We start from the raw sequence: 23,117 nt of genomic DNA on the forward strand, positions 1-23,117 counted from the left end.
TAAACAGTATTCCAAAAGCGGCTGACCAAAGTCTTTTACAATTGCAGTATGACGTCCAAACTCTTGCCTCATTGATCAGACCATTGAGTACAAACATGCCAAATGCCTTCTTCACTACCCTGTCTACCTAATTTCTGATGAAGGCTTTTGCTCGAAACATTGATTTTCCTGCTTCTCGGATACTGCCTGACCAGCTGTGCTGTTCCAGTAAAGTACTCACTTTAGTCTTCTCTGAAAGTTGTGTCACAGGTAGACAGGATAGTAAAGAATACGTACCTGAATTCTAGGTCTCTCTGTTTGACAATACTCATGGCCCTACTATACAAGATCTGCCCCTTGTTTTGTTGCTACCAAAATGCAAGACTGCATATTTATCCAAATATGCCATCTCGCATTCCTCAGCCCATTGGCCTTTGTTGTTCTTACCAATGTGTAAAACAATCTCTGTCAAAAGGGCGAGCGAGAGGACAATGTGCTGCAACCAATCTGAGCCATCCTTGATCTTGGCATCAGAGAGGCACACACATCCTGAATTCTTACTCACGGCCACATCTGTGCCCCTGACTGGAGAGTTCCCTATAACAATTATTCTTTTAAACCTTGACAAACCCTGCTTAACAGAAGATTCATTCTTGGTAACCAAGATCTGGCTGCCACTGCTATTTTTCTCTGAGAGGCTATCCCTGCCAACAGTACTCAAAACTGTATCTGTTCGAGAGGGATAGCCACAGGAGACTCCTGCACTACCTTCCTTACAGTCACCCAACCATCTGACTGAACCTGCAGTGTGATTATCTCTCTAAAGTTAATCATCATCATACTGTATGCTTTCTGCATGTTCCTCGGTGACTCCAACTGCCTCTCCAGCCGAGTCTGATATGAGACACATCCAGGAACAGTCAACTATTCCCTAATCACCCATATCTGAAGAGGAGCATATTACTCCACTAATTGCTATAATTGCCCCTTAAAATTTAGCTTATGTAGACTTTGCCTAATAAAATTCTCACTTTGCTCAATGTTGCAGACTTACTGCTGACTCTGTCTGCTGGGAGAACTTAAACCCATTTGACCTAAACAAAGTCATCGTAAATATAATTTTTGTTAAAAAGTCTCCCCTTCCCTTACCTGCAGGTTTTAAGTACGAAAATAGAAAAAAAATTAAGATTAAAATCCAACACTTAGCTTAACTCCCAAAACTGAAAATGGCCTCTTTCTCAGATCCTCTATAAGGTGGCGGCATGCCAATTCCTCTGAATCCTTGATTCAGCCTCAAAATATAACGGATCCAGAAACCCTCCTTCCCTTCGTGATTGCACCACTACTAACAAATCCTTGACAGACCAGTGAAAAAGGTCACTCTCCCGTTCTCTTCCGTCACTAGAAAGATCTCTCTCCAGAGCCCTTGAGTTTGAAAGGAATCAAAATCCATTGCAGTGTTTGAAGCAAAACAACCCAAAAAAGAACGTGTTAGAAATCAAAATTTAGAAAGAAAATTCAACGGTATAAGACATGGGAGTGGAAGCAAGGCCATTCGGCCCATCAAGTCCACTTCGCCATTCAATCATGGCTGATGGGAGTTTCAATTCCGCTTACCTGCACTCTTCCCGTAGCCCTTAATTCCTTGCGAGATCAAGAATTTATCAGTCGCTGCTTTGAAAACCCCCAACGTCCCGGCCTCCACTACGCTGCGTGGCAATGAATTCCACAGGCCCACCACTCTCTGGCTAAATTGACCCCTTTATGTAAAGAGTTGGTTTCAAGGTGACTGAAAAAGGCAGTCAGCTTGTACCAATTTTCGATCTTTAGATTGTTACACCAGTTACTGACGAAAGATCATCAGTCTGAAATATTAACTCTCTTTCTCTCACTCTCAGCTGCTGCCTAATGTGTTTTTCCCCAACATTTTCTTTTTAATTCCAGTCTGATTTAGTTATATCATGGGTCTTTACTTTTACATCATTCTGATACTATACTACAAATTCCCTTTCCTTTATTAGTTCAAGAAATATCTTGTAGATCTGACAAGCTCTGAATTCTCTTATTAATTTATTTGGTTCCATAGATTACTTGTTCAGATCATTAGCCATATGACTATGTTCTGCGATAGAGTGCATACAAATTAAAACTATACACCGGTCTAATGCTATATTTTAATATATTTTCTCACTCAGAGGACAGTGAATTTTTAGAATTCTCTGCCCCAAAGGCTTGTGGATGTTGAGTGATTTACTACATTCAAGACAAGACCAATAGGTTTCTAGGTTTTATCACTGGAGAGGTATGTGGGAGAATGGTGTTGAGCTTGATGATCAGATATGATGTTGTTGAAGAGTGGAGTAGGCCCGAATGGCCTCCTCCTCCCATTTCAAATGTTGTAAGTGTTGCTGGTGTTTCATTTTAATCAGAGTACTGTATTAAAAGAGATGTCTAGATTGTATTGTGAAAAACGTAGAAATTAGTCAAATTCTAGACTCTCTGGAATAATTAGAGTTTCAATCTGGATTGGTTGTTGATTTGATTTTTTTTTATATTTCTCAAAAAGCTGGCTTTCTCAAATAGGTGGACTTTCACTTTTTAATACAATGTTTCAAATTTGAACCATGGTATATATCAATCATACACAATTGATTTCATACACTAACTTATTAAATTCTTTCTCATACAGTGAAACTTGAGGTCTTCCTACATCTATGTCCAAATTTTAAAACTAAATTTACCTGCGACCTAATCACAATTTCTGAATTATCTCCTCATTCCATATCTGACTGCAATTTGATTGATCTGTTCTCAGTGTAAATTAGCTGACTAATCATAACAATCCCTATCTTAGTAATAGTCTGTCTCACCATCAATGTTCAGTAGCAGCATTGACTATCTAAACTGCTTTACCAGCTACAAGATATTTCATTTTTTGCTGCTGTTTCAAATTTCTTAAGTTCAGAACCCATAGCTTTGACTGTAGGCTTTGATCTTTAACCTTGATTTCTTATTATAAACAATTTCAATAATCTCATTATGAATTTTAATTGAAACAAGTTATTGGAGAAATTGTTCAGGGATGATTTCACATCACTTCTCAGTTGGACTTGTTAACAAGATACACCAAATGTCTTTACCCAACTTAAATAGTAAAATGTCAATTTTTGTTTTTCTCATATGGGTTCTGAACTACTTAAGAAATTTGAAACAGCAGCAAAAAATGAAATACTATACATAATAGGTACATCAAAAAGCACGTAAGGTTCCAGCATTGTTCTTAATGCAATGAGGAATGATGTGAAATGGATGAAAGGTTTAATAAAGGTTTAACAGCAGATTTAATAATAACTTTCAAAAGGAAATTGGATCCATTCTTGAAGGGGTGAAATTTAAATAGTTGTGGGGAGTGAGATGAATTGGATAGCTCTTTGATAGAGCTGGCAAAGGCACAATGGATCAAATGTGATCTGTAAGGTTTAAGAATTAACCCACCCTATCTCCCAGCATTTACCTTCCATGTAATCAAATAGTTGCACATGAAAAGCAGAAGTAAGCCTTTCAGCCACCTTAAGCCTACTCTGCCTTTCAATAAGGTTATGATTGTTCTGACAGTAAACTCAAATCCATTTTCTCACCTGCCCTGATAAACGTTTACCCACTTGCTTAACAAGAAGCTGTTTACATATGCCTTAAAAATATTTGTTTTCTGTTTCGCTTCAATCACCTTTTCAGGAAGCGTTACAAAGACATACAGTTTTGCCTTGCCCTTTTGACCCCTGATTTTTAAAAAGTAAACCCTAGTTTTTGATTCCCCCACAAGAGAGAATACTCGCGAAATCCAACCTGTCAAGATCAGTTTGGGTCAATTATGTTTCAGTCAAGTCTGGAGTAAGGTTTTGAAGCTTGAGGATCTTCAAGTCTGAGTTGAGATGGAATCTGAATTGCAGACATTGCACCACATTAGGGAATAGGAAAGGTTTCCTTTCTTTTTCACTTGTGATACATGGGAATCGCTGGTTGGACCGCATTTACTGCCTGGTTCTAGTTCCCCTTGAGTTCGTCATGGCGAGTGTGCTGCCTTGAACGTGCATTACGTGTGCTGTAAATAGACCCACAATGCTGTTAAGGAGGAAATTCCAGGATTTTGACCTAGCAACACTGAAAAAATGGTGATATATCTCCAAGTCAGGAGGGAAACTTATAGGTGGTGATCCCATATATCTGCTACTCTTGTCCTTCTAGATGTTAATGATTGTGGATGTGGAAGCTACTTTTTAAGGATCTTTGCATTTCTGCAGGCATCTTGTAGATGGTAAAGCAGTTTAGATAGGCTTTGCAGCTACTGAATATTGATGGTGAGACAGTGGATGTGATGCCAATCAAGTGGGTTGCATTGTCCTGGATGGAGTTAATCTTCTTCAATGTTTTTGGAGCTGCCCCCTTCCAGGCAAGTGGGGAATATGCCATCACTCTCCTCATTTGTGCACTTGCAGATGGTCATCAGGCTTTGAGGAGTCAGGAGATGAGTTACTCGCTGCAATATTCCTAACCGCTGTATAGTGTGCACGAACATGCACCACGGGCAGACACACACATACACACACACGGACAGGGACACCAGCATACCAGAAATTTAAGAGAGTTGGGGTACAGAGGTGAGTGTAATGGCCATCACTAAGCTGGAAGGTCTGAGGGTGGGTAAATCACCTCGACCAGACGGACTATACCTCTGAGTTCTGATGGAGATAGGAAAAGATTGTAGAGCCATTGGTGATCTTTCAGGAATCACTGGAATCAGAGAAGATGTCAAAGGTCTAGAAATGGCTAATGTAACACCCCTGTGTTACATTAGAAGGGAAGGAGACAGAAGACAGGAAAATATAAGTCAGTTAGCCTGACCTCAATCATTGGTATGCATTTAGAGTCTATTATTAAGGAAGAGATTGTGAAGTACTTGGAAGTCCATGGTAAAGTAGGGCTGAGTTAGCACGGCTTTGTCAAGGGGAGATCATTCCTGTCAGGACAAATTTGTTACAATTCTTTGAGGAGATAGTGAGCAAGTTAGACAAAGGGGAACCAGTGGACATGATGTGTTTGGATTTCCAGAGGCCTTTGACAAAGTGCAACACAGGAAGCTGCTAAATAAGATTAAAAGTCCATGGTCTTGGGTACTGGCAAGGATGGAGGATTGGCTGACTGGCAGAAAACAGAACAGGGTTAAAGCAGTGTTTTTCATGATGGCATCCCGTGATTAGTAGAGTTCTGCAGGAGTCCTTGCTGGACCACATCTATTTACGTAATACATTAACAATCTGGATGAAGGAACTGGGGGCCTTCTTGTGAAGTTTGCACATGACACAAAGTTGGTGGAGGGACAAGTAGTGCTGAGGAAGCAGGGAGGCTGCAGAAGGATTTAGACAGGCTAAAAGACTGGGCAAAGAAGTGGCAGGTGGAATACAATGTGGGAAAATATGAGGTTTTGCAATGTGGAAGGAAGAATAGAGGTGTCAGGCGTATTTTCTGAACAGGGAAAGAGTTCAAAAATTTGAAGCACAGAGGGATTTAGGAGTCTTAGTTCAGGATTCTCTGAAGTTTAACATGCAAGTTCAGTTGGCAATTACAAATGCGTACGCAATATTAGCTTCATTTCAGGAGGGCTAGAATATATGAGCAGAGATGTACTTCTGAGGCTGTTTAAGGTTCTGGTCAGCCTGCATTTGGAATATTATGAGCAGTTTTGGGCCCCATACCTAAAGAAGGATGTTCTGGCCTATGAGGGTGTTCAGAGGAGGTTTACAGGAATGATCCCAAGATGAGGAGCTTGTTGTATGAGTAGCAGTTGAAGACTTTGTGTCTGTACTTAGAGTCATAGAGATGTACAGCATGGAAACAGACCCTTCGGTCCAACCCGGCCATGCCGACCAGATAACCCATCCCACTTAATGGAGTTTTAGAAGGATCAGAGGGTATATCATTGAAATATGCAGAATATTGAGAGGCCTGGATAGAGAGAACATGAAGAAAATGTCTCCACTAGTCGGAGAGACTAGGACTTATGTTAGGTTATTTTTCTTGAGTTTCTTATAAACCTGATGCAACTGCAATATGCCAATGTCTGTGAACAGCCAAACTTTTATTAAGCAAGTACAAGCTTTGGAGGATCACTTAATATCTTTGCAATGCTTGCAAAGTGTGTCAAGAGAAGCTCTCTCTCTGAACAAAGGAACAGTCCTCCCTTTATACAAAATCTTTACATCAAAGTCAGTAATACCACAAACAACCCCAGCCATTCTCCCACAGTCACATGCCACTCAAGGCACAATGTAGTGATCACAACATCTCCACAAACAATATAATGTAACTCCTCCTTTAATGACCAGATCTGTTGTTAATCGTTTTTTTAACTGTAGGGAGTAGTCAGAATTTTAATTGCAATGTTCTTATTGATTCTGAATAGGGGATGATAATGTAAATTCTTTTACTCTGAGTAATTAGGAAATGGCCATGCAAATGGCTCTGAATGACAAGAGATGAGAATGTAAATTCCTTACATTCTACCTGTAAGACATAGACAGGTCACCTTAAGACAGAGGCATATTACCCTATCCCCGGGACATCCAATGTCCTACAGTTCAGCAGAGCAAATTAACCCATTGATATCTCAACCTGAGGGCACAGCCTCAGCGTGAAGGGATAACCCTTTAGTACTGAGATGAGGTGGAATCTCTTCAGCCAGAGGGGGGTTAATCTGTGGAACTCATTGCTGCAGAGGGCTGTGGAGGCCAAGTCACTGAGTGCATTTAAGACAGAGGTAGATAGTTTTCTCAACCCCATTCTCCTCATAATGCTTGATCCCCTTACTAAGCAAGAGCCTATCAGCTATGATTGAATGGCGGAGCAGACAAATGGCCTAATGATGGGCCAAATGGCCTACTTCTGCTCCTATATTGTATGGTTGTGTAAGGGAGGCAGATTCACTTGTACCATTCTTTGAAACATTGGAAATAAGAGCAGGAATAGGCTTTGGGCTCCTAGACACCGCTCATCATTCATCAAGATTGTGGCTGATTATCTCAATGCCCTATTTCTGCACATTACTCATGTCAAAGTTTGTGAGAAGATTTGTAGCCCGTGTGTGTTGTTGTGGTTCTGTTTGAACACCAAGTAGCCATGAAACGACACTACCAGCTATCCTTAGTAGCCACACGTAGATGACAAGCAACATGAATTCGACTGGGACAACACTACTATTATAGGACAAGCCAAACAGAGAACAGCCAGGGAATTCCTAGAGGCATGGCACTCATCCACAGATTCAGTCAATAAGCACATCGACCTGGACCCAATATACCGGCCACTGCAACGGACAGCTGGAACTGACAACCAGAAGCGACAGATTCAAACCACTACAAACGCCGGAGGAAAGATCACAGAAGCGCTTCACAGGAGGCTCCCAAGCACTGAGGATGTCACCTAGACAGGGGATGAAACGTCTGCAATACAAATTCCCAGCTCGGCGAACAGAACAACAACAGTACTCATATTCTTTGCCTTCCAGAAATCTGTCTATTTTGTTTGCAAATATATAATCAGCAACTGAGCCTTAACCCATTGTTATAGAACCCTGGTTGGGAGTAAGATCGTCCCTTCATACAGTCTGTTTAGCCCTGTCAGAATTTCAGAAGTGTTTAGAAGGGTATAAACCAAACACATGCAAATGGGATGAGGTCAGTTTGGGAAACCTGATCAGTATGGATGGGTTGGGTTGAAGGGCCTGTGTCCTTACTGTATGATTGAGTATAAAAGGCCTACATTTGTCGCCACCAACCATCTTTTTACATGCTTATAGAAGTTCTTGCAATCTGCTTTTATATTCCTTGCAAGGTTGCTCATATTCATTTCTTTCCCCTCTTAAACAGCTGCTTTATTGAATTCTGAATTGCTCCCAGACCTGGGCTCGCTACATTTTTGAGCAGTTTTATGATTTCTCATTGGTCTAATACTATCCTTAATTTATTTTTTTTAACCATCATTGGACCTCTTTTCCTGCTCTGTTCTTTTCACCTGAAAGAAATTGTAACTACTGTGGTTTGTGCTTTCATGGGTGCCCTCTTGAGGTGCAGTAGTAATATCCTTACCCCAGACCAAGAGGCCCAGGTTCAAGTCCCACGTATTCTACGGATGTGTAATAACATCTCTCAACAGATTGATTTAGAAGCATAGGTTTGTGCACTTATTGCTTAAATATTCACCATTGCCTATCAGTTGTACTGAGGTTGTAATAAGGTTGTCTGGTGCATTGCAGCCAACTTAACTCTGAAACTTTTGTACTCTGCTTAGATTTAGGACCTTAGTTTTAGATTGGATTTCTTTATATTCCATCCCAATGAAGAATTCTATCCTGTTTTGGTCACTCTTGCCTAATGGAACTCTCCCAATAAGATTTAATTATCTCCTCCTTGTTGCACAAAACCAAATCTAGGATAGCCTGTTCCTGAATTGGTTTCTCAATGTATTGGTTTGTGAAAAACATTTGCAAACACTCCAAGAATTTCTGTACTACTTTTTTTTCATTTCTATCTGTTTCCCTTGCTCTTGTCTTCCCATTCAGGCTCCTCTCCCTGCCACTCTAGTTTAAATCATCCCCAGTTGTGGGCGGCACGGTGGCACAGTGGTTAGCACTGCTACCTCACAGCGCCAGAGACCCGGATTCAATTCCCACCTCAGGCGACTGACTGTGTGGAGTTTGCACGTTCTCCCCGTGCCTGCGTGGGTTTCCTCCGGGTGCTCCGGTTTCCTCCCACAGTCCAAAGATGTGCAGGTCAGGTGAATTGGCCATGCTAAATTGCCCATAGTGTTAGGTAAGGGGTAAATGTAGGGGTATGGGTGGGTTGCGCTTCGGCGGGGCGCTGTGGACTTGTTGGGCCAAAGGGCCTGTTTCCACACTGTAAGTAATCTAATCTAATCAGTTGTACAAGTGAACTGCAAGGATATTGGTCACAGCCCTGCAGGGGTACAACCTGTCCACCTTCTACAGGCCCCATCTCGCCTGGAATTGGGAATGTACTGTTACTAAAAAGAAAAAATGAGTAGGGTTATGAGAAGAAGGCCAGAGAGTGGCACCAGATGGGATTCTCATTTGAAGAGCTGGCACAGACACAATGGACCGAATAACCACCTTATACACCATAACAGTTCTGTTATTTTGCGTATTTTCCTGCTTCTCGGATGCTGCCTGACCTGATGTGTTTTGATCAGTGATATCAGATCAACAGCAAATTTTAAATCTGAAAATGATATAATGCTATCCAAAGTTATAAAGGAAATACATCTGTGGTGGTGGGATCCGTTTGTAGGTGGCGGAGGGTGATGTGATGTATCTGGAGGTTGGGGGGTTGGAAGGTGTTCTGTCCTCCTTGCGTTGGGAGAGGTGGGGAAGGGTGGTGGAGGAGCTATTTGTAGGAGCTTGTTGTGTGCAAACTGGCTGACTCTTTCCTGTATTGCAACAATAACTATAGTTCAAAGTTTCTTACTTGGTTGTAAAGCATTTTGAGATGTTCTGTTGTGAAAACACTATATAACTAAGTTTTTTTTAATGCTGATAACCTTTTCATAGATCAAAACTTCTTAGTCTTTCCATCCTCTTCTGTCCAGATCTCTTTAGAAGCCAGTTACATTGCTTGTTTCATATTCCTCCTCGCTGATTCCACAATCCACTTGCACTTTGGAAGAAGCTCTTCCTGATATCCTTTGATTTTACTTCAAATTTTTTAACCGGATTGAACAATTTGTTTTCATTGAGTTTTGTATCTACTGGTTGGATGTGAAAACTTGAACTGCACTATTCTGAAAATTTCTCCTTTTCCAGATAAAAGCCCAGCTTCCTAAACTTTCCCTTATGATGTCTTAATCACTTTTCTCACTAAACCTTTAAAATGCCAACACATACACCACTTATTGACGAGGTTGCCCTTCAGGAAACAGGTTTGACACTTATTGTGATGAAGACCTTATGCTCGGAACTTCGACTGTCCTGCTCCTTGGATGCTGCCTGACCGGCTGTGCTTTTCTAGCACCACACTCTGATCTCCAGCATCTGCAGTCCTCACTTTCTCCCATGTAATAGCATGTATGCTATTTTTCAAAGGGCCTTTAGTATAGGAGTAAAGGCATTGTTAGCGTGCCCTTTGAAGATTATTAATGCACTAGTTGGCAAGTGGGTAGGCTTGATTTATGGAAATCCAAAACATAGGGACACAGTTGGGGCCAGATATTTATTTAAACCTTCTGAGTGAAGTGATTTATTATGAATATCTGGAATTCTTTACTGCAGAGGGTTGTGAATACGGCATCATTGAATATATTTGATACTGATATTAACAGATTTTTGGTGCCTTAAAGAATTGACATATTGAGGAGAGTTGAGTTGACATTATGATTGATCACGATTGTATTAAATAGCAGAAGAGGTTAGCTAATCTTAATAGATTATGCCTTTTCAGATAATTTAACTTATTTAATAATTGTTTATTTTGAGTCCAATTGAAAATCTTTCGTTCACTACAAAAATATGAGTGCTTTTAAAATCAGACATATTGATGTGAGGTAGTACCACTATTTTCTTGTTCCCTATTCTACAGTTTCTTTTGTGTCTCTGGAGACGAGTGAATATATGTTTCGTGTTCTGATTCCTTCATGTCCTCCCGGAACAGAAGTAGATATTTTTTAATTTACCTGTTCAGGAATGTTGTTACATGCTTCTGGTGGAACTTAACCCAGGCCTCTTGGTTCAGAGGTTGGGACACTACCACATCACCACAAAAGCGTCTCTACCATCATAAAAGTAGCAGTGTTTCCCACGTTTTTAAATTGGAGTAATTTGGAAGATTTTTGAAGATGGTCCGAATTTCCTGATGGCCTCGGAGCTGACACTTGCCTGCAGCATTCTGCCTGTGCAATTTATATTTTCTAAATCAATCGATTCAGAGATATTATTGCACACCTCTGGATCAGGTGGGACTTATCCCCCTGGTCTCACGACCAATACGCCACCAACAGCCTCTCCAGATGGGCAGTATCCTGAGAGCTCTGGTAGCTAGAAACTTTGAGTTACTATTATTGTATCTGAATGTGTGGTTTTGTTTGGCGCGTTGGCGCGGCGCATTGTGGTCTAGCGGAGGTCCTTACTTGACCTCCCAAGCCGCGTCTGTAACAGAGCAACCCTGTGCCAGTGGAAGAGGCGTTGTTGCTTCAGAGGAAGGGGGTGGGGCAGGAGGGCTAGTCCCTGCTTTTTCCAAACAAAAGGGAAGATAAATAAATAAATCAAATCTATACGAAATGCCGAATTTCTGCGCGGCTCCGAACTGTAGCCGCGGGAGCACCAATTACCCGGACTTACCTTTTTTCAGGTTTCCTAGAGACCGCGAGAGGTGAGCACTCGATATTTTACCAATCTGTTCTGCCTTCCATTAAAAACGACTTCTCTTCGTGAAACGCTTTGCTGCCACCCCCACCTCCCCCGAGGTCGCGCAGATGTTGGCCCGGAGCTTTCGAGGGAGGCCGATGTTGACCCAAAATTTAACCTCAGGCTTGTGCTTCCACTTCCCGTCGCTAGGCCTCGCCGACCAGGGTGCGCGCATGCGCAAAACCTGCTTCTCTCTCCGGAGCCTCTTAACAATGTGCATCATTGATATGATTGATTGAATAGAATAGAATCCCTCCACCGCGGAAACAGGCCCAGCAGGTCCACACTGACCCTCCGAAGAATAACCCATAGGAAGAGTTTAGATGGATATGGACCAAATGCTGGCAAATGGTACTAGACTTTTCAGGATATTGTGTCAGCATGGATGAGTTCGGCTGAAGGGTCTATTTTGGTGCTCTACATCTCTATGACTCTGACAGTATTCGGGTCTCTGTGTTAATAGTCTAACGATAACTCCACGAGGCCATTGTCTGCCTTGCTTCTACTCCTTTCACTCCAGCAATGATTCCTGTGTCTCACTCATTCTTTGAAGTCCACTAACTAAATGAGTGACACAACTAATGTACCTATCTTACACATCCCTGAGCCCTATTGGTAATTTAGCATGGCCAATTCACTTAACCTGCACATGTTTGGACTGTGGGAGGAAATCCACGCAGGGTCGTGGAGAAATTGCAAACTCCACACAGACAGTTGTCCAAAGATGCGGGTCCCTGATGCTGTGAAGCAGCAGTGCTAAATTGCTCTATCCATGCGCTCGCTCGGCTCTCTCTCTCCCCCTCGCACGCTCATCCCTGCCCACTCGTTTATCGAACATGTCGCCATCTCCACCCACCAGATGCTGCCTGGCTTGCTATGCTCTTTCAGCCTCCTTGTCAACCCATCCTAATTTTCCTCTCTCATACCATGCTTCCACTGCCTTCCCTATTCTCTTCTGATAGAGTCATAGAGATGTATAGCATGGAAACAGACCCTTCTGTCCAACCCAACCATGCTGACCAGATATCCCAATCCAATCTAGTCCCACCTGCCAGCACCCAGTCCATATCCTTCTAAACCCTTCCTATTCATATACTCATCCAAATGTTGCAGTTGTACCAGCCACCACCACTTCTTCTGGCATCCTCATTCCATACACGTACTACCCTCTGCATGAAAAAGTTGCCCCTTAGTTCCCTTTTATATCTTTCCCCTCTCACCCTAAACCTCTGCCCTCTAGTTCTGGACTCCCCCACCCCAGGGAAAAGACTTTGTCTATTTATCCTATCCATGTCCCTCATGATTTTGTAAACCTATATAAAGTATGAATGCTAGCTTTTTGTGATTTCTGAAGGAGGATCCTGAAATCCTTCTGTACATCTTGCATTTGATAAGGAGTCTATCAAAGGAATTTACCACTAAAATTATGATCCTCTGCAGTGCAGCATGTTTTGTCTCATTTGTTGTCATTGCCTCACTTTAGATGAGTTGTTTTTTCTTGCTTGTTTCCACTCTAGTACTCCATTTTTAACTACCTAATAGGTCTTTTTATACTACAGGATGGGGCTGAATAAGGAATAAGTATTAAGTTTCTTCAAGGAGATGGTCATAAATTTGTTCGGGAAGATGCCAATATCAATTTAACCTTTTTGTTACAACAGTGTTTAAAAACTATTTTTGAGAAGATTTATAGCTGAGGTTGGTGCTAAGTATGTTAGTTAGCTCGCTGAGCTTGTTTGTTTTCAGACGTTTCGTCACCATACTGGGTAACATCAGTGAGAATCACCCATGAAGTGCTGGTGGGTATGTCCTGCCTCTCTCTCTTAGTACTTCAACGAGCTACATCACACTGCAGCACCCAAGAACTACAAAAAGAAACTACAGAAGAAAAGTATCTATACAAGGTTTTCATGAAAAACAGATACCCAGTAAACGCAATCCGCCAAATCTTCAGAAATAAGCCCAAACAAGCAGACACGATGCAACCAAAAACTATAGCACATTATGTAACATCAAAGAACAATTTGTTGTTCACTCAATTTCCTGTCCACTCATACCTTGTGGCATCATGGTAGCCCACAAATGTTCCAAACACACTTAAACAGCGACTAATGAAACTAAAGGATCCATTAGATATTACCAACGAATCCAATGTCATTTACAAGATACCATGCAAGAACTGTAAAAAACACTACATTGCCAAACAAGCAGGAAATTTTCCACCAGGATACACACACACCAACTAGCCACCAAAGACATGACCCACTATCACTAATTTCCATACATATAGACAAACAAGGGCATCACCTTGATTGGGAAAACACACATGTTCTAGGACAGGCAAAACAAATACGCACAAGAATTCTTAGAGGCATGACATTCTAACCAGAGCTCCATCAATAAACACATTGATTTAGATCCTGTTGACCTTCCCTTGGGGGGGGGGGGGGGGGAAATAAACCAGAAATGACATCACCCACCTTAAGAAACCAAGACTATAAATAGAGAGGCAGAACATACCAACAGCACTTTACTGGAGACTCTGATGATGTTACTTAGTCATGGTGACGAAACATCTGAAAACAAATCTTCCAGCTCAGTGAGCTAGCTAACTTATTGTGTAAAAGCCCCAAGACTGTAGACAGACATATTGATGCTTACCTTCAGTAAGTTGCTGATTTCTGCAATAGGGAGTGAAAGAGAAGGACAAAACTTTACAGTAGAACCAGTAAGAAATTTTTCAGTCTTAGCTAAACCAAATTAGCTTCATGCAACGCTGAAGTCTTCCACTTCAAAGTACCGAGGCACTGTTTTGAAAAGATTTTATTTTGCTGGAAAAGTAATTGGCAATAAACCTATAACATCATACTCATTATGACAGAGAGACACCATTTGGCCCATTGAGTTTATGCATTTCTTTCTCGCAACGTAAACATAATCTGTCTGAAATGCAATCTGTTGTATCAAATGTTGGGTCATAACAGTCATTATTTTTCTTCTATTGATGTAGGTGTCAGAAATGGGTAGAGAACTGTCGGCGAGCAGACTTGGAAAATAGGTCCGCTGAGCAGCTTCACAAACAGTACAGACTCTGTGCAAGACACTTTGAACAATCCTTGATATGCACAAATGTAAGTTGGAATTCTCTGTTTATTCCACATCAAGCTGTTAGAGATAATAAGAAATGGCCATTTGGATTTATTCTAGGCATCCCACCAACCAAGTCCCAGCCCACTTCTTGTTATAACTAAGATGTGTATTGCTCAACCTTTTGATCTTCCAGCAAAATAAACTCCTCTGTAACGTCACAAATTTGAACAAAAATCAGACAGTACTGCAGTCTTCCTCAACAGTCATATACTTAATTGACATTTGTCTCTACCTCTGGGCTGTACAGTTTTTGTAGGGTAGGCCATTCAACTTGTCAAGCCTACTCTTCATTCCATTGAATCATATCTGCTACAATATGTACCTTGACTCTATTTATTCACTTAGTTCAATGTTCTTTGATATGTTGACCCAATAAAACAAGCATCCCATCCTAATACATTTCTGACATTCTAACCATGAATGCTGTATTTTGTAACTTGGGCACTCATTTCATTGCAGATGTTACTCCTACCCTTGCTCACAATTGCAAAAGAAACAAGTAAACAAAACAAAGAATAAAGTAGAAGAGGAAAATAGAAGGGGTGAGGGGTGCACATAGAGAAAGAGAACTGAGGCAGAAAGACACTGTGTGGGTACAAGAGAGCAAAGGTTGTCAGGGCGGGATGGTGTGAAAAATGACTAAAAACAAAAGTGTGCTTTTTAAATTTTAAGGATTTTCCTCCATTGTAAATTGACATTTTTGAAACCTGTTTTTAGGCTAATTCTATTTCCTCATTTCAGTAACCAGTTTTTCAAAAACAAAAAATTATCCCCAGCCCCTGCGTGTAGAGAGTTGGTTGGTTTCAGTCTATGAAAACTGAGATAGTTCCCCAGTGGCTTTTTGAGCAAACGGAGTGTGAAACTAAATCATACAGTACCAGGTTAACTTCAGTCCTTGCCTTGTGATAGGAATGCTGCTGTTGGCTTTATCATTTCAAGGGCAAGGAGGGAGAACGTTCTAGTCAACAATCTTGCCTGTGGTTAAAATACTATGACCCTGCTGGAAGGTTTTGTACTTTTTCTCATCAGACATTTTCAATTAGGAACCGAGGGATTGCTGCATGAGAAAAGACAGAGGTCAGTCTTATTTGCCTTCCATCATCCTGTGATGTTAATAGCAGTAATGGTTAATCAACCTCTATAAACTGGTTTGCAACAGGCCCAGCAATGAGACAACAAAATTCTCAACCCTTGAAGAGCTTTCAGAAGTGCAGGAGCAAAGTCATCTTTCCATCCAAGCCTGAGACATTTGTGTTCAAGTTAACCGTGTACAGTATTATGATTATTATTCTGAACAATGTCAATCTAAGTTGCATTTAAATGAATCAATGTTTACTGCTTCTCTACCTCCCAAGCTAGCAAGTATATGTTCTGACAAAGAGTCATTGGACTTGGATCATTAACGCTGTTTTTTCTCTACCAGTGGTGCCAAACCAGTTGAGTTTCTGCTTGCTGTCTTTGTTTCACAAACCCAACATTTACAGTTCTTAGTTTTTATTAAGTGTAATAGATTCGTTGCTTACACACTGAAGCATTCTTGTCTCTGGCTTTGTTTATAATTTGAGTGCCATACCGTCTGTTTGTACTATCCTGGACAAAATAAAGAAGCATTGGGCTATATTCTCTATTTGCTGTTAAATCTTAAAAACAGCAATCTTAACATCTCTTGGGCTTCCTTTCTCAAGTGGCAACATAAACAAATTGTATAGTCTTCACAAGCTGATTAGTATACCCTCTAAGTCAGTGTAGTTATTCTCCTCTGTGTTGTCTCCAGAGGTGCAGTATTATTACTAAACTAGCAAGAACTGCACACTGAATTTGAAGTGAGATTAAATTGCAAGCTTAGTTTGCAATTTCAGTTGAATATTAGCTTTTTTTTAATGTATCCAGCATCCTAATTGCATTTATATAAAAGGTAAAATACAGTAGAAGCGGGAAATCTGGAAAAAAAAACACATCTGGGAAAACTCAACGGGTCAGGTGAAAGGTTACCAACATGAAATGTTAAGTCTTTTCTCTCCACAGGTGCTGCTGACTTCCTGAATTATACAGGTTTTATTTTAATTTGCTGTACACATTCATGAGGTGGCCTGTGACTGTCAAATATTACGTACGACTTAGTGTCTGGCTGTAACATTATGAACTGGCTGAATAAGCTAGAGGCTATGAGACAGCAACAGAGAAACTGTAAATGGGGAAATTTGAGTTAGAAAGCAATTTGATATCAACAGTAAAGCGTGTAACATTATTTGAAATTATAAACTTGTTTCCAGAGCCCTTACAGAACCGTCCTTAAGGATAATGCCGTGCCAACTTTGTTTGACTTAACGAGCCATCTCAATAAACCTGAAGGCAAACACAGAAAGCACAAGAGAATAAAAGACCTGGTAAATTGACTTCATTACAATAATTGTCGCTTTTTTCCTCCTTTTGTGAACCTCAGGATATGTTAAGATAGTATAAAACCTTTTCCTTTTCTTTTCTTCTTGTTATAGACTGAGGAAGATTTATTGAGGGTGAAGGCACCAAGAAGTAAGTAGCTCCATCACGCGTAAAGTATGTAACCCCGAAAATAGTATGAACTGATCATATGTTTTCTAACATATATTCCTGGAGCTTTAATTTTTAGTAGGCTGACTAACCAGACATATGTTTGATCTGGAAGGTGTTATTTCAGCATTAAAAATGATTTCACAAATGTTTCTAGAAATAATCTTTCAGAAATAGCTCAATTGCTTATATGATGGCGAGTGACTATAATGTAAAAATGGCACCTTAGAAAATGCCTTGTGTGTACATCCTCTATTGGAATACAGATAATGCATGTAAAATGATTAGGAAATTTATGACTGAAAGAGAAGTGTGCAAGAAAATAAATTTTTAAAAACCTATAACTTGCATCAGAAAATGTCAAAGCAATTAAAGGTTATGACATGGGAGCAAATGAAAGAACCAAGTGCCCAGAGATTGGTAACTGCTGATTCTGAAAGGAAAAAGACATGCCTGAAGGAAAATGATGAGACCTTCTAGCTTAGGGTAAAAAGAGAACCGGTTGATTTGGAGAAAGAGGATCAAAAGATCAGGAGGTGGATTTCTTGCATAAGCTGAGTTTGTGGCGAAGAAAGGCTAAATGCTAGAGTAAATGTTTGTTTTACATGGAGTTGAACATGAGTGAACAACGTGGAGTTGCTAAAGGAAAAGATTTAAGTCTTGGGCCAAGAGAAACTATAGTCTAACTATGGTCTCCGTTTTGGTGAGGAGAACATTTAAAGTCTAAGTTTGTTCTGAAAAGTAACTAGGATAGTTTGACAAACCCACAAAGTTGGAATCCAACCAACAGAATTAAGGTGAAGTCTATGCTGGTAGAGAGACAGAAAGGAGATTGGCTAATAATATGAGGAAGAATGATAAATTATGCAAGTTGTCAAATGCAGATGTCATGATAATATCCAGGCCAAAACTGAAGGAGTTGTATCCGGTTGGAATTAACCTAGAGAGAGAGAGAATTTTGTGCAAGTGATGGAAATAATGAGATTGAAGGAAGGTGAGGGTAGTGATAAAATGGTCAGCCAAAGTCTTTTGTCAACAAGCCCATTTGCAGAAAGATTACAAGATTGAATGTGCATCTGAGGGTCTTTAGTTTAATTTGTTCTTGAGATCTGAGTGTTATGGGCTAGTGTAGTACTTACTGCTGTTGCCCACGAGGTCTGATGCTTAGCTTCCTGGAACTGTTGCAATTGCAAAAGCATATCCACAGAGCTGTTAGGAAGGGCAGTTCATGACTCTATGACAAGTAAAGGAACAACGATTACAGCTTTAAGTCAGAATGGTGTGTAACTTGCAGAAAAACCTGGTGGTGTTCCTATTGCATCTGCTGCCTTGACCGCTGGAATGAATTTTGAGGTGTAGAGCAAAACTTGTTTAAATTCAGATTGAAATTAGTTCATTATTGATGCTGAGGGAAGATAAGTACTTGGAAAATTTACATTATTTTATATTTGTTGGTTATTTAATAACTGGGAAATTATGGGCATTTTTTAAACAAATGACCTAAAGCATTTCTCTTGGGAGCACAACCACCTGCAAGTTTCTTGCTGAGCCAGTCACCATCCTGACTTGGAAAATTATCCGCATTCCTTTTGTATCACTAGGTCAAAATCCTGGAGCTCCTTACCTAACAGCTTTGTGGATGTACCTACCCTAAGTGAGCTTCAGTTTAAGAAAGCAGCTTGTCACTACCTGTTCAAGGGCAGCTACGGATGAGTGATTAATGATGGCTCAATCAGCAAAGCCCATGATCCAGGCATAAAACAAATCTTTGGCCCAACCACAATCCCATTTTAAGGAATTTCTAATTATTTTGGGATCTATTTGCTTTTGATGTTTGAAAGCTACAATCCGCACTAGATCTGAAACAACCTTAAACTCTTACCTGTTGTGGTGACCATTTGGTACTTCAGTGACACCAGAGTTCTAATTTATATAAATCCTCTGAGTAGCCAATTTCTTATCGTATAAATTTCTTCATATGTATACCAAATTTACCTTCCTTCTTGTATGATCGCAGCTGGTGTTACCACAGGTCAAGCTAGATCCCAGAATGAAATCTGGCATAGTTGATCACAACGCAAACATTGAAGGCTACTCTCTTTAACAGTCAAAGAGAAGTTTAATATATCAACGAAATACAAATAAAGTAAACCAAGCCATGGTATCTATATATAGCAGATTAAAAGATTTCAAAACACAGAGCAAAACTAAGTCTCGTTCACTTTTCATCTGTACCAGTACTATGAGCTATGAAGCCTTTTCAGAGCTTAGATTTCCTCAGTCTTTTAATAATCTGTTGAGTTTTAATCAAATACTCCTGTCATGGAAATTAATCAAACAGCTTTTAATTGTGGTAGTTTATTTCTTTAACTGGTCTGAATGATATCCTTTTTGTAGGAGAGACTATGCTTCTGATCCTGGTCAGGCCACCTTTGAATTGCACCCAAAACACTTCTGAACTCATCCTAGATTCTGCAGCTTAATATTTTCTCTCTCCTGTTGTAAAGCTGTACAATATAAACAAACTTCCGTGAACACTTCAGGATGCCTTGCAATCTGAAGCATATTGGTTTAAAAATGTTATTCTAGAAAGAGTGACCTAGTTAATTTTAAATCACTTCACAAAATTAGATTAACACCCATGTTCCACCAGTGTGAATAGTTGCTAAAATATTATCATGTGCATTACCAAGCAGCAAAAAAATTACTGGAGTCAGGAACTGCAGAAATATCATTGATGTTTTCCAGAAATCTGAAGCTAATACAATAATTTTTAGCATCCTAGTCTAACTCTTCTTTCACAATGTATGGGTACCATTCTCTTAGGTACTTGCTGTACTCTGATACAGTAAGCAATCCGTTTTAGCCTGTTTATCCCAGATATATTTTGGTCTTCACTGGCACAAAAATAAAATGGGAAAGGTGGCCTAACCACGGCTAACAAGGTAAATTAAGGATAGTATTTCATCCAAGAAAATGACATATAAATTGGACAAAAGAAAACAGTAGATGTGTGGATAGAGAGCACTTTAGATTCAGCAAAGGAGGATAAAGGGATTGAATAAGAGGGTGGAAATTAGTGGAGGGGGAATTGGGTTCAAGAGCCTCAAGGTTATGTTGCAGCTCTGTAGAACCCAGGTTATACCACACTTGGACTATTGTGTTCAGTTCTGGTTGCCTCATTATATGAAGCATGTGGAAGCTTCAGAGAGGGGACAGAGAAGATTTACCAGGATGCTTTCTGGACTAGAGGCCATGGTCTTATGAAGAAAGGTTGAGGAGGCTAGGGCTTTTCTCATTGGAGCGAAGAAGGATGAGAGGTGACTTGATAGGGGGGTACAAAATGATGAGAAGCATAGTTAGAATGGATAGCCAGAGATCTTTTCCCAGGATGGAAATGGCTATCACAAGGGGGCATAATTTTAAGGTGATTGGAGGAAGGTTTAAGGGAAATGTCAGAGGTAGGTTCTGTACTCAGTGATGGATACATGGAATGCACTACCAGCAGTAGTAGCAGACTCAGATACATTAAGGACATTTAAGCGACTATTGGATCGGCACACGGGAGATAGTAAATGAAAGGTATGTAGGTTAGTCTGATCTTATAGTAGCAATGTCAAGGGCTGAAGGGCCTCTACTGTTCTATGTTCTATGAAATAGAGTACTAGAATAAGATTGTGGAAAAGATACAGAATCTTTTACAAGCAAGTTGAATGTAAGTGAAGGGCAGAAAATTAATGAAGACAAACGTAGGTCTCATCACAGACATGGAAGTTATAATAGGGAACAAAGAATATCAGACCAACTAAATACATTAGACAATAGACAATAGGTGCAGGAGAAGGCCATTCTACCCTTTGAGCCTGCACCACCATTCAATATGATCATGGCTGATCATTCTTAATCAGTATCCTGTTCCTGCCTTATCTCCATAACCCTTGATTCCACGATCCTTGAGAGCTCTATCCAACTCTTTCTTAAATGAATCCAGAGACGAGGCCTCCACTGCCCTCTGGGGCAGAGCATTCCACTCTCTCGGTGAAGAAATTTCTCCTCCTCTCTGTCCTAAATGGTCTACCCCGTATTTTTAAGCTGTGTCCTCTGGTTCGGCACTCACCCATCAGCGGAAACATGTTTCCTGCCTCCGAGTGTCCAATCCTTTAATAATCTTGTATGTCTCAATCAGATCCCCTCTCAGTCTTCTAAACTCAAGGGTACACAAGCCCAGTCGCTCCAGTCTTTCAGTGTAAGGTAATCCCGCCATTCCAGGAATTGACCTCGTGAACCTAAAACTGCACTCCCTCAATAGCCAGAATGTCTTTCCTCAAATTTGGAGACCAGAACTGCACACAGTACTCCAGGTGTGGTCTCACCAGGGCCAATACATGGTTAGTTTTGCCTTCACAAAGGATACAAAAAATGCTCTAAAAATGTTGGGGATCCCCGGGTTTCGAGAGAGGGAGGAACTGAAGGAAATCAGTATTGATAGGGAAGCGATGTAGGGAAAATTGAAATGATTGTAGCCTGATTTAAAAACTTAGGCCCAATAATCTACACTCTAAAGTACTTAAGAAAGTGACTGTTGAAATAGTGGTGGTCATCTATCAAGCTTCTATAAACTCTGGAGTAGTTCATATGGATTGCAGAGTAGCTAATGTAGCCCTCCTGTCTAAAAAGGAAGTAGAGAGAAAATGGAGTTAAAGACCAGGTAGTCTGACATCAGGAGTGTGAAAAAAATCCATCCAACAAGATTTAATAGTACAGCACTTGGGAAAAAGTGACAGGATTGGATAAATGGATTTACAAAAGGGAAATCATTCTCAATGCATCTCCTGGAAAGTTTCAAAGATGTAATTAGTTGATTTGATAAAGTGGAGCTAGTGGATGTGATTTATTTGGACTTTCAGAAGGTGTTCGATAAAGTCTGAAATAAGAGATTAACGTGTAAAACTGAAGTATATCAGATTGTACTGATATCGATACAGAAGTGGTTAGCAGATGCGAAGCCATAGAAGTAAATAGGTCGTTTTCCAAATTGCAGACAGAGACCAGTGAGGTACTGCCAGAGTTAGTGTTTGGATCCCAGCTATTCACAATGTGATAATTTGGGTTAAGAAACTAAATGTAATGTGTCCTAAGTTTGCAAAACATGCAAAGCTGGGTGGGAAGATGAGCTGTGAGAATAGAGAGATACTTCAGTGTGATTTAGACAAATTGAGTGAGTGGACAAATGCGTGGCAGATGAAGTATAATGTGAGGTTATCCATTTTGGTCGTAGGAAAGCAGATAGTCTGAATAGCAATCGATTAGAAGAGGAGGAGGTGAGTCCTGGGTATCCTTGTACACTAGTTACTGAAAGTAAGCAAGTCCAGCATAGGGTGAAGAAGGCAAATGGTATTTGACCTTGCTGAGATCACACCTAAAATATTGTGTGCACTTTTGGCCTCCTTATCTGAGAAAAATGGTTTGGCTATAGAGAGAGTGTAATAAAGTTTTACCAAGGTGACTCCTGTAACAGCAGGACTGACGTATGTTTCCAGTGACTGGGAAGACTAGAACCAGTGGTCACAGTGTACAATATGGGATGGGCCGACCAAAATGAGGAGATATTTCTTCATCCAGAGAGTGGTAAGCCAATGAAATTCTTTGCCACAGAATGAAGTTGAGGAGAAGGAGTTAGATATAGTTCTTGGAACTAAAGGGGTCAAAGGATATGTGGGGAAAAGGTACAAGGTACTGAGTTGGATGATTAGCAGTGATCATGCTGAATGATGTATGCTCAATGTGCCAAATGCCTGCTCCTTCTAGTTTCTATGTAATGCTGCATTTCAAATCTATAAATTCCCTTGTACATTTATTCCATTAGGATCGTCGATGCTTTTTGCGTTGTGATGCAATAATATATACTGGTGCACTAATAATACCATTTGACTTTCAATCTACATCTTAGCATTTTTGGCCTGTTAATATT

At 40.4% G+C, this 23,117-nt stretch overlaps 1 protein-coding gene across 9 annotated transcripts in view; it reads left to right on the forward strand.

The window, feature by feature from the left end:
- Positions 1-23,117, forward strand: part of LOC122550945 (52 kDa repressor of the inhibitor of the protein kinase-like) — a 45,234-nt gene that overhangs the window by 10,177 nt on the left and 11,940 nt on the right. For 7 of the 9 annotated variants that reach the window (XR_015757498.1, XR_015757497.1, XR_015757496.1 and 4 more), the window contains exons 2-4: positions 14,457-14,577; positions 16,870-16,983; positions 17,092-17,128. Coding sequence is in view for 6 of the 9 variants with exons in the window: in XM_087988428.1 (XP_087844554.1) it covers positions 14,457-14,577; positions 16,870-16,983; positions 17,092-17,128 (272 nt within the window). In the remaining 3 variants the exon portion in view is untranslated. Of the gene's footprint in view, positions 1-11,239; positions 11,412-14,456; positions 14,578-16,869; positions 16,984-17,091; positions 17,129-23,117 lie in introns of those variants that run through there. The other 2 variants (XM_043692471.2, XM_087988431.1) reach the window with 2 other exon arrangements.

Source organism: Chiloscyllium plagiosum, unplaced genomic scaffold, assembly GCF_037043375.1.
Source record: "Chiloscyllium plagiosum isolate Xiang-an unplaced genomic scaffold, Cpla_swu_hap1 HiC_scaffold_6, whole genome shotgun sequence".
In the NCBI taxonomy this organism is placed as follows: Eukaryota; Metazoa; Chordata; class Chondrichthyes; order Orectolobiformes; family Hemiscylliidae; genus Chiloscyllium; species Chiloscyllium plagiosum.